Below are 17,873 nucleotides of genomic sequence, written 5' to 3'. Positions count from 1 at the left end.
GTCCCTTGAGCTTTTTCTGGGCTGCTTGACAGAGCTACCTGGAGAATCAAGGAGACTTTTGACATCAGCTTTCTATCTTATTCAAAATACTGAGCATCCTGATGAATGCAGAAGAAAAGATTCTCTTTTGACAATGTTAGGTGGTCCATGAAACATCAAGGATGTATGAGAAGTCTTATACCTTGTGGTGGGATTCTGAGTGAAATTGCTAAAAAAAAAATTACATGGCTTTTTAAGTGATATGCAGATTAAATAAATTTTAGGGAACGCTGAAGAGCCTTGCTTTTGGAGAAATGTATTGAAATCAAAACTGTATTGTACATTATTTGTAAATTGTGCGCAGTTAGAAGGGATGTAATAACTCAAGATTTAGCTACACTTTGATATTTGTTGTTGTTATCTGAATACATAAGGAAACCTGCAGAAAACTATATAATCATCGTAGCTCATATATCAAAATCAAATTTGAACATCTGTGGGCTTAAAGACAGTGGAAAGACACAGCTGTAAATGTACAGTTAATGACTGTCAGGGCTGAACTTTATAACTGAGGCATGAAGATATAAGGGAATGTATTTTACATGCCCAGAGATGTTTTCATGGTATACATGTCTTAACCTAGGTGGACTTGTATCATATTATTTCCAACAGTGGTATGCAGTCCTAGAACTGCATGTCATGATTTTTATTTTAAAGGAAAATTAGAATTGGATTCTTAAATAAATTGACTATGAATTAAAAGAGGGTCATTAGTATTTAATTTGCCAAAAAGCTCATCTGACAATGACAACAAGGCATTGTCCTAACCAGTAAGCAACCAGTAAGCAACCTCACTTTGTGTAACATTCAATATACTTATTGTAAAACACCAAATGAAACACAATACTTAAGTACGTTGACGTACGACTCATGAATGCAGCTCAACAGAAAAGCTGCTGTCCAAAATGAATGAAGCAGGACATGTTTCTTTTTTAACCTTCTGCATTGCATTATAAGTGTTCTTTACACTGCATACCAATGATGAATATTATCAATACACCCTCAGTCCTGAATCATGGCTTATTATCATCTCCTTCACACAGCTAGGCTTGTTCTAATATTATTAATTGTTTATTGCAATGGGCAATTACAATTGCTTATGCTGTCATCTGCAAGGAAATTTGTGGCTGGCCACTGGAGTACCTAGAAATATGCCTTCTTTTCTAGGGGCGCTTGCACAGCCTTTAGTCTAACAAATTATATGCCAGTTTGGGTGGTTTAAAATTATTTATGAGGACCCAAAGTCTGTAAAATGAATGTCATAATTGGTTGTTGTGAACCCAGTATTACATACGTAGCTAACAAACCATATTTCCTTTTAGACTTTTCTAGGCCCCTCACTTTCTCCAATGATTCTCACTATAGCTTGATTTCCACACACACAATATATTTACTTTAGAAAGTTCCAGTAGCGTAATATCCATGATATCTTTCCGCATATTACCAAAACCTTCGACCAAACAGGCAATGAACTTGAGTGTACCTTGTAACTGATATGCCATGCTCACAAAGCTTACACTGAATAAATAAAAGTGTGAATTGAACAAATGTGCATTATCACCATGTAGACAAATGGTCTAAGTTGATGGGAAATACCAAAGCAAAGATAATAGTAATTACCAACAAATGTTGAAGCACTTTTGGAACTGGGGAAGGCCAACTACTTTGATTGCTACATTCAGGACTATTTCATCATTACCATTTCACAAAGAGGACCAAAGATACAGTTAAAACAGATGAAAGTTGGATAGAAATGTGATCTCGTCAAGAAGTTGGACACTGATTTACTTTAATTTCATATGTACTTAGAACTAATACTAAATACCACTAACTATCAGTTAGACATATGTCTCTACACAGTCCAGTGCAATGAGTATAAGGTACCACATAAGCCATCGCAAATTGCAATTAAATGCCAAACTAGTGGCTGTGAATATGCCATCATACTCCTTTGTGCAAAACTAGGTTTCTGAAAATGTAAATACTGTGTTTTGTGTATCACATTGTAATCTGTACATATTATGTACAAGCCATTTGTTAGTGCTGTGGACCAGGGCTGAGGGAAAACAATGAAAATGGAGATTCGCTTTACATGAATGAATGAGCCGAGTAGAATGTTTGAGCACATTCTTTCACTGGTCATCTTTCCCACACAATTAATCAGCAAGATTCAACAAGAACAAGATTACTCCTTCACCTTGCATGATCACTCCTTTTGTGAGTATAGTTGTCACCACAAAACCAACTAGAGAGAGCCAATGTGTTTGAGATTTTGAAAAAAAACTAGTAGGCATGGGGTTTTTCCACCACTGAGTATATTTTGTCTTAGTATCTGCTTGCAGTTGGTCAAGTGAGGTATCTGCTCTGAACATGGATTAAGCTTTGTGCACGTGCCATATTTCACCCTTGACTTACGCCTGATCATGTCTCATTTAATCTCCAAGAACAAACCAGCACCAGAAATGATGCTATAGCTGTCAAGATCAGTTCCCATTTCAGATGGCTGTACTCTGTGATGGGGCTGCATGGCTTACAATTTTGAGACTACCTGCTACATCACCATCATAACTTGTAGGTTCAAGCTAAGTTGAGCACCACATGATACATTTAAGAGTGCATTTATAATTTGCACAAGGTCATGAATGAGTAGACAATAACTTAATTTGTGCTAGATTATTGTTAAGCACAATATACTCTCTGAGGCCTAATTGAAGTAAAGACCATGTGTGTTGTAGAGAAAAAGTTCTCATCTTTTGTTCCAGAAGAAACTAAATAGTCTATATTTTTCAACTGTAGAGATTAGTCATTTTAGTATTGGTCTGACCAAAACAGGAGAGTACTGCTCAATTGTTCTGCTACTCCAATGGCGCAGTATATTGACCAGAGTGTCTTTTGTATAGAAAGCAAGCATTTAAAAGGTCCTACACATGAATGGGTCACTATACCATATAGAAAAAATTAAAAATGGATGGTGGTTTTCCACACCAGGAGACAGTTACAATTGTGCTGTACCAAAGTAGTGTGAGCTCTTCACAGGTAGATCATCACCATGATGGCTGCAGCATTCAAGTATGCTGTAAAACTCTGAGCATGCCAAAGAGATGATAGCCTTTTGCTTTGAGAGTTGGTCAAAATAAAGAATTGTAGGAATGCAGGAATGGATGAAACCAAAGACAGTGGGAGCGCTTGCATGGGGACTCCTATTGACTATGGTTTAGTCCGTTCCTGTCGCTGGCACTAGTCCCAGCCACACAAGTGAGGCAGAGTTTTTATCTGCAGAGTTGGGGCAATGCTGGGTGGTAGGAATTTTTTGGATTCCTGCAAATTCCAGAAGTTTCCATCACAGAAATGCAGGGAAAATGTATGACTTCAGGAAACGTTGGAGGTTTGCAGGGCATTAAGGGTGAGAAAATAGTTCTGGTGTATGTGAAACACAATACCCTGGCCTCCCCAGATGTCTAGTTTTCAGACGTTTCTGGGTCTGGTAGGTATTTACAGGCTGCAGCCTACTCAAGCCCAAAAATGCAGCTGTTCACCATTGCAAGTGGCATGATATACAGAGTTAGGCAAGCTGTCCTGGCCCATATATAACATCAACACCCAAAATAGTCAAATGTCCTCTTGCTTGCCTTTAGGATAAGATGTTTTAGTCCACAGGGGGAGCCAAAAGACTGTTGCCTCCTTCAGTTGGGGTGGGGGCATAACCATCCCCATGGTGGTGGGCAGCCCCAACCCCTCTTTTAAAAAAAGAAAAGTATTCACTGGTGTCTAGTGGGTTTTACCCCATCTTCCCCTGGGGGGAGGACAGGAAGACTGTACACATTTTTGGGGTGTGTTGGAATTGCCAGGCCCAATCCTGGCAGCCCCACCGCTAGACTTTTCTTTTTTTTAAAAACCCGGTGCCTAGTAGGCTTTGTTTGTGACCCGAGGGGGCAGATTGGGAGCTATTGCCCCCATCTGCCCCTTGGGGAGGGGCACAAAAAATTAAGCCCCATTTATTTTGGGGGGGGGAGTATGGCCATGCCCATTGTTGGCAGCCTCCACTCCTCTTTTATCTACAAAAAATCCCTGGTGTCTAGTGTGCTTTCAACTCACCCCAGCCGAACCCCAGGCGGGGCAGGTCAGGGGTTTTCACCCATCTGCACCATAGAGGGGCAGAAAGACTGTGCTCACGTACTATATTCGGGTGGTAGCATTGGCATGCCCATTATGGGCTGCCCCACCCCTAAGCATTATAAATATGAGTAGTCCCTGGCACCTAGTGCGCTTTCTGCCCTGCCAGGGGACAGATCAGGGGCTTTGGCCCCTATGGGTTAGAGAGACTGAATATGCACATAAAAGTAATGGAGGAGCAAAAACCTTTGCCCAAGGGGCCTCTCCCCTCCATGGTGTCAAGTGGGTGGATCCCTGTTTGGGGGTCACCCTCCTGCAGCGATCCCCAAGCAGGGATCCACTAGGGAGAAGTACCACTGAAAATGGTAGATTCTCCCCTTTCCAGTGATACCGCTCCTACCTGCTTCAGTGCCGGTGGAGCTGAGATTGCCCCCTGAGCACTGAGGCAGGAAAAGTGAAATGAGCCAATCGGCTCATTTCACTTTTTTTTTCATTGAAATTATGTCAGTGTGCCGCACGCACTGATCGTCATTTCAATGAAAATAATGAAACAGTCTCACCAGAGGGAATTCAGCTGCCATGTGCACAGACGGCTGGTAGCCGTCAGATGCAAATGAGCACTGTAGCGTTGGGCGGTCCTGGCCCTCCGATGCACAGAAAGTGGTAACAAAAAGTTGCTCAGGTCACTGCCTATTTTTGGGATTGTTTCCATATTCTACTAATTCAATGGTGTTACAGAACTGGCTATAGTTTAAAAAATCTAATTTTGCACATGTGGATCCTCCTACTGTTTACAAAAATCATTATTGTTGTTGCTTCCTTAATGAGCAGGTGATTGTGCAGTAGTTTGAAAGGTGACACTGTTAAAACTGTCAGACATTCTCTGACTAGGACTCACACTACTACGCTCGAGGGTGCACATTAGAGCTTTAGCTTGTTGGCACGTGGGAGAGAACAAGGAAGGGCAGTACTGAAAGGTCAGCTTTTTCCCTTTCAGTGAAAGTTTACTATCTTGTTAAACTGACTGAAGCTGTACTCTCATTTAAAAGGGGAATAAGTAGTGATCAGAGGTTACCTGATTCCTTTGATTTCCAAGTTCTCCAAAGGCTGTTGTTAATCTTAGTGTGGGAGGACTGACAGTGAGTAGCATGACAAAAGGAATGGCTGCTGCATCATTTCAGGAATCTTCTGTGCTGGCCTACTGTGCTGAAAAGCCACTCTTCCTCTAATTGGAGATGTGATTGAAAAGCACAACCACAGAGCGACAAAACAAAGATTCATTGGCGTGTGCCTCCTACTGAACTCCATGTTCATTTGCTTCCTGTTAGACGTTTGTAAAGTCTAAGTGGAAAATAATGAGGAATACAATCTTTAGATGTGTCTAGATCCTCAATTCAAAACAAAAAGTGTGCACTGGATGATAGTGTGGAGAGCAGAAGGATGAGAACTGCTCAAAGTCACACAGAGAGACACTGGTATGTTTAAGGAAGGTCTGTACCTTCATGCTGAGCTCTTCACTGCTTGCGGGGTGATTTTAAGTGTGGACGTCTGCACTTAATAATTTTAGCATCACAGGCACTATAGCTCTGCCTTTAATTCTTGGTCATAGCCTATTAAATTGTAATGCTCTTTTATATGTTTTGAATTATTCATAAAACTGAATACTATTCACGTGGGATTGTTTTTTATCTGATGCATTTAAACACAACGTTTCTTTTTTTCCGTGTTTCTGTTTTAGTCAAATAACAATCAACAGTGGCTACAGGTTGATCTTCTTCACCCCAAGAGGATTACAGGAATCATAACTCAAGGTGCCAAGTCATTGACAACAGAAATGTTTCTCAAGACCTTTGCCATTGCCTCCAGTGATAACGGAAGAAACTGGAAACCCTATATAGAGGAATCCACTTCAATGGAAAAGGTAACTTTATACTTCTAAGGGAAAGGCAGTAATGCAGTTAAGTGAGGGACTTGAGATGACTACTTATAAAAAGCTACAATTTGTTAAAATGTTGCAAAACACAGTGACCATCACAGTTCTAGTTCTAATTCTTTGGTGTCTAAAGGTAACATTGCCTGCAAAACATGAGACAGTGTAACACTATCGGTTCTACAATATATTATAAGGTGGTGTAAATGTGGGATTTAGGTAAACTTTTGAGTATGATCTTAGTTATGGTTTCCTCCATTTAAGTATTGTAATTGTCCATTACACTGTTAAAAAGGGAATTAAAGCAATATGGACCTGTAGAAAAGTTGAGGCCCATTCTTGTAGCTCCCAAAGGCTTTACTGCACTACAGGGAGTGCAGAATTATTAGGCAAGTTGTATTTTTGAGGATTAATTTTATTATTGAACAACAACCATGTTCTCAATGAACCCAAAAAACTCATTAATATCAAAGCTGAATATTTTTGGAAGTAGTTTTTAGTTTGTTTTTAGTTTTAGCTATGTTAGGGGGATATCTGTGTGTGCAGGTGACTATTACTGTGCATAATTATTAGGCAACTTAACAAAAAAAAAAATATACCCATTTCAATTATTTATTATTACCAGTGAAACCAATATAACATCTCAACATTCACAAATATACATTTCTGACATTCAAAAACAAAACAAAAACAAATCAGTGACCAATATAGCCACCTTTCTTTGCAAGGACACTCAAAAGCCTGCCATCCATGGATTCTGTCAGTGTTTTGATCTGTTCACCATCAACATTGCGTGCAGCAGCAACCACAGCCTCCCAGACACTGTTCAGAGAGGTGTACTGTTTTCCCTCCTTGTAAATCTCACATTTGATGATGGACCACAGGTTCTCAATGGGGTTCAGATCAGGTGAACAAGGAGGCCATGTCATTAGATTTCCTTCTTTTATACCCTTTCTTGCCAGCCACGCTGTGGAGTACTTGGACGCGTGTGATGGAGCATTGTCCTGCATGAAAATCATGTTTTTCTTGAAGGATGCAGACTTCTTCCTGTACCACTGCTTGAAGAAGGTGTCTTCCAGGAACTGGCAGTAGGACTGGGAGTTGAGCTTGACTCCATCCTCAACCCGAAAAGGCCCCACAAGCTCATCTTTGATGATACCAGCCCAAACCAGTACTCCACCTCCACCTTGCTGGCGTCTGAGTCGGACTGGAGCTCTCTGCCCTTTACCAATCCAGCCATGGGCCTATCCATCTGGCCCATCAAGACTTACTCTCATTTCATCAGTCCATAAAACCTTAGAAAAATCAGTCTTGAGATATTTCTTGGCCCAGTCTTGACGTTTCAGCTTGTGTGTCTTGTTCAGTGGTGGTCGTCTTTCAGCCTTTCTTACCTTGGCCATGTCTCTGAGTATTGCACACCTTGTGCTTTTGGGCACTCCAGTGATGTTGCAGCTCTGAAATATGGCCAAACTGGTGGCAAGTGGCATCGTGGCAGCTGCACGCTTGACTTTTCTCAGTTCATGGGCAGTTATTTTGCGCCTTGGTTTTTCCACACGCTTCTTGCGACCCTGTTGACTATTTTGAATGAAACGCTTGATTGTTCGATGATCACGCTTCAGAAGCTTTGCAATTTTAAGAGTGCTGCATCCCTCTGCAAGATATCTCACTATTTTTGACTTTTCTGAGCCTGTCAAGTCCTTCTTTTGACCCATTTTGCCAAAGGAAAGGTAGTTGCCTAATAATTATGCACACCTGATATAGGGTGTTGATGTCATTAGACCACACCCCTTCTCATTACAGAGATGCACATCACCTAATATGCTTAATTGGTAGTAGGCTTTCGAGCCTATACAGCTTGGAGTAAGACAACATGCATAAAGAGGATGATGTGGTCAAAATACTCATTTGCCTAATAATTCTGCACTCCCTGTATATGCTGGTCCAATTTCAGAGCATCTCTAAGCTTTCCAAAATTAATCATTTATGTATTTATTTGTTAGTTATTCACACATGTCAAACCATTTCCACAAGAAATACTGTACATAGTGATATTAACTAGGTATATCACAGTTTATGTGGGTACATACAGATGGATGTGGATGACGATGGATGTTAAAGAATAACACTAGAGTACTTACATTAACCGTATAGATGTAGTGTCAGAAATTGAGTTATTAATTTGTTAGTGGGTGACCTCCACCAATTTAGTAACACAGTCTCCAGAGAATCTGATGTTAAATTCAAGCAGTACAAAAGTTTTTAAGTCAAGGAAACAACACAATAAAACTCCCAAACCAATTTAGAAAAGAAAGCGATAAGGTAAAAGAAGGAAAATCAGTTAAAAATGATAAGGGGAAATGGAAATATATTTTTTTAAAATTTTAAGCTAAAAAGCATGGAGGAGGGGGTGTGGACTCCGGAGCATGGAGGCAGCAGCATAACAGCCAAGCTCTGGCACACCGCAGACTTGTGAGGCCATTTATCCTCTCTGAATCAGGCCCCCAGCAGTGCTAAACAGATCCCTGAATACTGGAAGGGGCTCCCGGTCTGCCACCATCGCAATACCTTCTGAACGTTCCAAGGGTTATAGACAGATGACTCTTCGAAGCTGAAGAAACCAATATGTAGCTGGGGCTGTCGTGAAGGAGAGCGTAGCGGGTAGGTGAACATCGTGAGAGGGATCAAGCTCTGAAGCTGTGCTGGTAATGTATAACCCGTGGCCTCCACTCAGAGGAGATGTGGGGATGGCTGCCCTAATTTCTTTTTCCTCCCCCACTCCTGAGAAGCATCGAAAATGCTCCTTTGAACAGAGCGGTCGAGAGTCCCCGGTAGAATTGAATCAGCTCCCAAAGCAGATCCTGGAGCACAAGAGAGTGACTGCCCAGGTGGCCCTGGGAGAATGGAGGCACTTTTAATACTTGGACCTCAGGCCACACTTTCAATGCTACTACGGCACCAGGAGTGTTTGCCCCATTGTGCTTGCATGACCTTGAGACTGTTGGGGAGCCCAAATGCATGAGAGGGCCACATATCGAGGCTTAATGACACCAGGACCTGAATGCATGAGATGGGCACATATCTAGGCTTAATGCCCTCAGGGTCCAGAAAACAGCTTGCAGAACTGTCACCAGTATGGGGGATGACGGTGGAGAAACTAGTCACCCCCATACTGATAATATGCCTCTGGGAATCGCTGGGTGAAAAATATGTTTGAAATCCTATAAACCTTTGATATTCCTGCCAGAATAAATTGCTTGGATCATCAGTAATAAACAGTGCAGCGTGGAGTTAAACCCACCCCCTCATTCTTTTAGCTCCTGGTCCACTAAGAGCATGAGAGGGCAACAAATAGGGGGTGATAATTCTGAGGCTGGAGGGTGAAGGTGACATACCCTGTGGTCCCCATCAGGAACACAAACGCTCCTCATGAATCCTGGGACACAAGGAGAATAAGGGGGCCCCCGACCCACCTGCATAGAAAGCGGGTCTAGGTGTGAAATATGTGACATTGGTTGATGCCCCCACTAGGAACAGAATTAGGACAAGGGCAACAACACTGCCTGAGAGGCTCTGTCACGGACTAAGGAATTGCACGTTGTCCATGGTGGGGAGCTCGTGCCCGGGAGCAGTAGCGGCAAGGGAGACAAAGGACCGGTATCCTGAAACTACACCTCACCTCTGTCAGTGGCGGCTCTAGACACTTGAGACACACATTGCTCCGCCAAAGGCACTAGAAATACTTGCATATCAGACAAATGCAGCCTACAGTTAAGGAGTATATACAGTACAGGGCCTTTGGTCCCTCAGACCGGAAGGGGGATAAACAAGATGGTGTACACCAAACCTAAACACCAACCACAAGGGGAGCCTGACAAAGTGGATCTGGGAGCAGCAGCTTTACACCCCCAGCCGATGGCAGAAAAGTCTGGAATCCCATAGAACAATAATCAACTATCAAAGACACTAAAGAGGCGCTGGAAAGAAAGATTGAGACAGTAGCGCATGATGTGAACCTACTATGGAAAGACCATAAGAAAATGGGCGACAGAGTTGCAGAGAGTGAATCAAACTTAGAACAGACACGACCAACAGTTCTGACCCACGGCGACCACCTGTCCCAACTTGAAATAGAAATAGCATTGCTACGGGGAAAGATAGCAGATGCGGAAGTCGATCATGGAGAAATAATATCAAAGTGGTGATTCTCCTGGAAAGAGTGGAAGGACTGTTCATGGAATTGTTTAAGGAAGACTTGTTTGCCACAGTGGTGCTAGAGGGAAAATCCTCCAAATGCTTCATGGTAGACTGGACCCATCAGATACTGGGGAAGTGTAGGAGGCTGGCCTGGCTTGTAGTGGGTACCAAGGGGTACTTACACTCTGTACCAGGTCCAGTTATCCCTTATTAGTGTAGAAGAGGAGTTTCTAGCAGCTTAGGCTGATAGAAGGTAGCTATAGCAGAGCAGCTTAGGCTTAACTAGGAGACATGCAAAGCTCCTACTATACCACTGGTGTCATATGCACAATATCATAAGAAAACACAATACACAGATATACTAAAAATAAAGGTACTTTATTTTTATGACAATATGCCAAAAGTATCTCAGTGAGTACCCTCAGTATGAGGATGCCAAATATACACAAGATATATGTACACAATACCAAAAATATGCAGTAATAGTAAAAGGAAGTAATGCAAGCAATGTAAAGTTACAGTAGATTGCAATAGGAGCACATAGGTATAGGGGCAACACAAACCATATACCCCAAAAGTGAAATGCGAACCACGAATGGACACCAAACCTATGTGAGCTTGTAGAGGGTCGCTGGGACTGTAAGAAAACAGTGAGGGTTAGAAAAATAGCCCACCCCAAGACCCTGAAAAGTAGGTGTAAAGTGCACCTTTAACCCCCAGAGAGCACAGAAGTCGTGATAGGGGGTTTCTGCAAGTAAGACCAACACCAGCAAAGCAACAACAGTGGATTTCTGGACCTGAGTACCTGTGGAACAAGGGGACCAAGTCCAAGAGTCGCGAGAATGTCGAGAGTGGGCAGATGCCTAGGAAATGCCAGCTGAGGGTGCAAAGAAGCTGCCACCGGATGGTAGAAGCTGTGGATTCTGCAAGGACGAAGAGGGCTAGAAACTTCCCCTTTGGAGGATGGATGTCCCACGTCGTGAAGAAGCTTGCAGGGGTGTTCCCACGCAGAAAGACCGCAAACAAGCCTTGCTAGCTGCAAGGGTCGCTGTTAGGGTTTTTGGATGCTGCTGTGGCCCAGGAGGGACCAGGATGTCGCCACTTGGATGAGGAGACAGAGAGGGCACCCAGCAAGTCAGGGAGCCCTCACAGAAGCAGGCAGCACCCGCAGAAGTACCGGAACAGGCACTTGGAAGAGGAGTGAATCAGAGTCCACCCGAAGTCAGAAAAGGGAGTCCCACGACGCCGGAGGACAACTCAGAAGGTTGTGCACTGCAGGTTAGAGTGTCGGGGACCCAGGCTTGGCTGTGCACGAAGGAAATCCTGGAAGAGTGCACAGGAGCCGGAGCAGCTGCAAATCACGCGGTACCCAGCAATGCAGTCTAGCGTGGGGAGGCAAGGACTTACCTCCACCAAACTTGGACTGAAGAGTCACTGGACTGTGGGAGTCACTTGGACAGAGTTGCTGAGTTCCAGGGACCACGCTCGTCGTGCTGAGAGGGGACCCAGAGGACCGGTGATGCAGTCTTTTGTTGCCTGCAGTTGCAGGGGGAGGATTCCGTCGTCCCACAGGAGATTTCTTCAGAGCTCCTGGTGCAGAAAGGAGGCAGGCTACCCCCAGAGCATGCACCACCAGTAAACAGTTGAGAAGGCGGCAGGATCAGCGATACAAGGTTGCAGTAGTCGTGTTTGCTACTTTGTTACAGGTTTGCAGGCGTCCTGAGCAGTCAGCGGTCTATCCTTTGGCAGAAGGTGAAGAGAGAAGTGCAGAGGAACTCTGGTGAGCTCTTGCATTCGGTATCTGAAGAATTCCCCAAAGCAAAGACCCTAAATAGCCAGAAAAGAAGGTTTGGCTACCTAGGAAGGAGGATAGGCTAGTAACACAGGTAAGAGCCTATCAGAAGGAGTCTCTGACGTCACCTGCTGGCCCTGGCCACTCAGAGCAGTCCAGTGTGCCAGCACACCTCTGAATCCAAGATGGCAGAGGTCTGGGGCACGCTGGAGGAGCTCTGGGCACCTCCCCTGGGAGGTGCAGGTCAGGGGAGTGGTCACTCCCCTTTCCTTTGTCCAGTTTCACGCCAGAGCAGGGCTGAGGGATCCCTGAACCGGTGTAGACTGGCTTATGCAGAGATGGGCACCATCTGTGCCCATCAAAGCATTTCCAGAGGCTGGGGGAGGCTACTTCTCCCCAGCCCTGACACCTTTTTCCAAAGGGAGAGGGTGTAACACCCTCTCTCTGAGGAAGTTCTTTGTTCTGCCTTCCCAGGCCAGGCCTGGCTGGACCCCAGGAGGGCAGAAACCTGTCTGAGGGGTTGGCAGCAGCAGCAGCTGCAGTGAAACGCCGGGAAAGGCAGTTTGGCAGTACCCGGGTCTGTGCTAGAGACTCGGGGGATCATGGAATTGTCTTCCCAATGCCAGAATGGCATTGGGGTGACAATTCCATGATCTTAGACATGTTACATGACCATGTTCGGAGTTACCATTGTGACGCTATACATAGGTAGTGACCTATGTATAGTGCACGCGTGTAATGGTGTCCCCGCACTCACAAAGTCCGGGGAATTTGCCCTGAACAATTTGGGGGCACCTTGGCTAGTGCCAGGGTGCCCACACACTAAGTAATCTAGCACCCAACCTTCACCAGGTGAAGGTTAGACATATAGGTGACTTATAAGTTACTTAAGTGCAGTGGTAAATGGCTGTGAAATAACGTGGACGTTATTTCACTCAGGCTGCAGTGGCAGGCCTGTGTAAGAATTGTCAGAGCTCCCTATGGGTGGCAAAAGAAATGCTGCAGCCTATAGGGATCTCCTGGAACCCCAATACCCTGGGTACCTTAGTACCATATACTAGGGAATTATAAGGGTGTTCCAGTATGCCAATGTGAATTGGTGAAATTGGTCACTAACCTGTTAGTGACAATTTAGAAAGCAGAGAGAGCATAAACACTGAGGTTCTGGTTAGCAGAGCCTCAGTGAGACAGTTAGTCATCACACAGGGAACACATAAAGGGGCACACTTATGAGCACTGGGGCCCTGGCTGGCAGGGTCCCAATGACACATACACTAAAACAACATATATACAGTGAAATATGGGGGTAACGTGCCAGGCAAGATGGTACTTTCCTACAGGAAGCCACTGCAACCAGTGTCCCCTCCCAGAGCTACGCTGATCAGACTCCTGTACTACAGAGTCAGGGGTGCAATATTGCAAAGAGCCCGATCCCATGGACGCTGGCAGGTGGAAGGAGCATCAGTATTCCTCTATCCAGGCTATACCATGGTGGTACAAAGATAGAGAGACACAATCATAGCAGTAAAAAGACACCTCTGGACTTTAATTATACAATATGCTCTGTTCATCTCAGCAAGACTTTGCATTATTCTGGATGACGATGTGGACTTCTTGAATCCAAAGGAGGAATCACAGCGACCCAAACACTGGAGTTACCTACCACCACGGGGCAGCCACGAGGGCCAATCCACATCTGAATGGAGAGTGGCAAAGGCGAAACACAAACCACACAGGAGAATGGCACTGAACTCTTCTCGAGACCAAGTGGAGACTGAGAAAGCAAGAGTGGTAGAGGCCTTACATAGACAAAAAGCAGTGGCAGGGGGAACGAGATGGTATGTTTTTCAGGGATGGGGGAGGATTCAGAGGATGATTGATTGGGGTCCAGAACTTCGGGGCAGAGACCCCACCACCAGTAGCGACACCAGTGACTTCAGGGGAAGTAATATAGATGATCTTGACAGACCAGATGACTTGAGTAGAATCGAGGGATACACTCGCATACTTCACCGACCCCCCTTGTTGCCACAAACATTGGACCTTTGTCAACTTATACGGTTTAATTTTGAATTGGGGTTGGGGGGGGTGAATAACATACCATGAATTGGGGGGAATGCCAGCTATACAATCATGGTACGTAAGGTAGGGAAGGAGGGGAGTTGGGGTTGGTTTCGATGTTCATACTTTGTTTGGGGAAAAATAGAACTAGGGAGGTCACCGAGGACAGAACGTGTGGAAAGGTCAACTAGCCCATGACATAATAGCATGAACGCTAAAGGTCTGTCGGTACTAACATGGAATGTATATGGGTTAGGCCATCAAATCAAACAGGTGGTGAGCGAGAGCGCTGCCAAGGTACGCTGCTGATATAGTATTCTTGAAGGAAACACTAATGCACCACCATTGGGTGGGGGAAATATAAAGTGGCGGGACATTCAGGATACACCACGGGATCGCGGGGAGTGGCTACTTAGGTCAAAAAATCCCTCCCCCTTGAGATGACCAAGGTCTTGACTAACTTGCTCGGTCGCCACATAGTGCTTGTGGAATGCTGAGAGGGTGAACTGTTAGCATTGGTTAAAGTATATACACCACCCAGGGTTCAGATTGAAACATTACAGGTGTTAAGTCAGATAATAGCAGAGCTCCCACACCGCTAGTGGGAGGTGACTTGAATATGATTATGGACACCACACTGGATAGGTATGTTAAACCAGTACAGACAGCACGCAAGGAGAGATTAACGAGGTTTGTTCAGGCAGTGGGAATGATAGACATTTGGCACTCTCTTCACGAACAGGATAAGGCATATTCTTATAACATAACATACACTCCCACATAGAATATGGGCCTCATTACGAGTTTAGTGGAGGGGATTACTCCCTCACAAACATGACGGTTATCCCGTCCACAGGATTAGAAGTTCCATAGGATATAATAGAACTTGTAATATGGCGGGCAGTATATACATCATGTTTGTGTCTCGTAATTAGGCCCTATAACTTTAGACCCACATTGGCACTCTACAGATGCATAGATGTGAAATTCAGGGCAAGGGGATTATCACTCCCCTCTGGAAGTCACAATGCAGGACCCACGGGTGAGAGGGTTCAAGCAAATGGTGGGTGGCGACATGGCGCTTAACCACGCCAGAGGAGGTAGAGGGGCTCTTTGAAAATATGGACCTGTATTTTTAGGAAAATGCAACCACGGCTAAAGACGAGATCACTCTCTTGGAGGCTTATAAAGTTACCATACAGGGGGATATACTCCCCGGTGAAGTGCTGGATTAAAGGGAGAGAGAGGGAGTGCAGAGAATTTGTACAAGAGATCTAACAATTGGAGGATATACAGGCTCAATCCCAAACAGAAGAGATAACTCCCCGCCTGATCCAGCGGCAGACACAGTATAAAGCAGTGGTGACTTATGAGGTTAAGCTGATGTACCTAGCCAGACAGCAGAGGATATACGAGGCAGGAGATAAGGCAGGAAACTTTTGTCATGGCTAGCAACGAGAGAAGCAACAAGATCACACATCACTAAATTAGGGGCCCACGAAGGAATAGAGTGCAGGGAAGTGATAATATAGAAGAGATCATGGTGGAGTGCCTATGGGAGATCTATTTGGGGAGCCTCACATGAAAGGAACCGGAAATAAGGGCCTTTGTTAGAGATTGCCCATGTAGGAAATTGGACAAAGGGAAAACAGTGGAGAAGGGGACAGATCTGACAGAGAAGGAGATCAGTTTGTCACTCTCCCTGTTACAAACTGGGAAGATTCTGGGCTTGAATGGCCTACCAGTAGAGATCCTACGCAGACTATCTGCAAAACGGGTACCTCCACTCCACAAGATGTACACCAAAGCCTATGAAAGGAGCAAACTCATCGGAGATTTGTGGCTTGCAAAGGTGGTGCCTAGCCCAAAACCTGGGAAACCTCCTGATAAATTGGGCTCCTACAGCCCAGCTCACTTCTGAATATAGATGTGAAAATATTGACAAAAACTCTTGAGTATAGGTTGAGGGGAGTGATATTGGAATTGGTCCATCCAGAGTAGAATGGGTTTATGCCCCATAGATCTACATGATTCAATTTCAGGAGGTTACAAAATAATATAGTGGTAGCTAGAGAACTGAGGGTACCACTGGCAGAATCCTGCCTTGATGCTCACAAAGCATTTGACTCCGTGGAATGGCCCTATATGTTTGCAGGTTTGGAAAATATTGTTTTTGGACCAAAATGACTGGCCTGGGTTCGTTCTCTATATACAAAATCATAAGCATGACTGAAGGTGAATGGAATCCTCTCAGAGGCGTGACTGATTCGGAGGGCCACATGACCGGGATGCCCCATCACCATTATTGTTTGCATTAGCACTGAAGCCATTGGCTGAATGAATGCAAGGGGATGCACAGACTGAGGGCTGGAGATGGGATCCTCCATGGGAGGATGATATCTTGTTAAATGCAGATGATTTGCTATTATATCTGGCCAACCCCAACAAGACCCTTGTAAGAGTAGGTGACAGGGATTCCCCAACACCATTATTGTTTGCATTAGCAGTGAAGACACTGGCGGAATGAATGCAAAGGGGTGCACAGACTGAGGGCTGGAGATGGGATCCTCCATGGGAGGATTGTATCTTGTTATATGCAGATGATGTGCTATTATATGTGGCCAACCCCAACAAGACCCTGATAAGAGTAGGTGAAATATTTGAATTGTATGGGAATTACTCCAGACTCCATATCAATTGGAAGAAATCACTCATATTCCCGCTTGGTACATGGAAGGCAAGGGCTCAGCTCTCAATGCTGCTGCCTGTTTAAAGAACGCACTTCAAATACCTAGGGCTATGGATATCTCGAACTGCAGCCTTGCATTATGAGGACAATCTTGCATCTTTGCTGCGGAACTTGAAAATGGATGTGAAACACTGGAGGGGCTTATCCCTCCTTAAAGGGGAAGGTGGCATTGTTCAAAATGGCAGCCCTCCAACGCTTTACTTATGTATTGCAAAATAGCCCCTATAGCAGAGGTCTTCATATTTGTTAATGCTACCCCACCGCCCACCCCTCAATCCTCCCCCCAGTGGAAAGAAATCATCGGGCCTCCCTTTGGAATTTTTCACAATTCTAGTTTAAATATGTCTAGGCTTAATTAAACATTAAAGTTACGTTTAGTTACCTTTATTGAAATGCAATAAAATGAATACAGGCCTAACTAACTTGTAAAAGTATCCACAGTGTGATTATTAGAAATGAGGGTGGGGGTTTGAAAATACTTCAAGTCCATACCCTTTTGAGACGTACACCCAGCTAGGATATAAATGACAATTTTTTTTAGTGATCGCCCATTACAGAGCATTTTACTGGCGCTCATTTTTTCCTGCTTAAAACAAAGCACGGTTATCAAAATAATAATTATTTAGCTAGAGCCTGACACCCCCCTGGGATCACTTGAAGACCCCAGAGGGGCCGGTCCCCCAGTTTGAAGACCCCTGTCATAGGATCCCCAAACAGTTTTTTAGGGAAGTGGATATGATAATCCGAAGTTGCTGTGGCAGGGGGGGCACCTTGAGAATAGTGCTTTCTACATTACAACCCTCGACCTATGAGGGAAGGATAGCTCAGGCCAATGAAAAGCGGTACTATGAGGCAGCAAATTTGATTATAACTAATGATTGGGCATATGAGCCAATGGAGAGCCCAGTATTTAATATGGTCAGGGAGATGATGGGAGAAAAAGGATATCTGCATGTTCTCTATGAGGGAAACTAAAGGAGCAGTCCTCCCCGACA

The 17,873-nt window shown here is 44.5% G+C and overlaps 1 protein-coding gene across 1 annotated transcript in view; it reads left to right on the top strand.

The window, feature by feature from the left end:
* The window catches only part of F5 (coagulation factor V), a 728,300-nt gene that overhangs the window by 687,055 nt on the left and 23,372 nt on the right, over positions 1–17,873 (top strand). The window contains exon 24 of the mRNA XM_069204171.1: positions 5,891–6,073. Coding sequence (XP_069060272.1) covers positions 5,891–6,073 — 183 coding nt within the window. The remainder of the gene's footprint in view (positions 1–5,890; positions 6,074–17,873) is intronic.

The sequence above is a fragment of the Pleurodeles waltl genome, chromosome 8 (assembly GCF_031143425.1).
Source record: "Pleurodeles waltl isolate 20211129_DDA chromosome 8, aPleWal1.hap1.20221129, whole genome shotgun sequence".
Taxonomy (NCBI): Eukaryota; Metazoa; Chordata; class Amphibia; order Caudata; family Salamandridae; genus Pleurodeles; species Pleurodeles waltl.
Note: the sequence above shows the minus strand (reverse complement) of the source record. Positions and strands in the feature narration are given on the sequence as shown.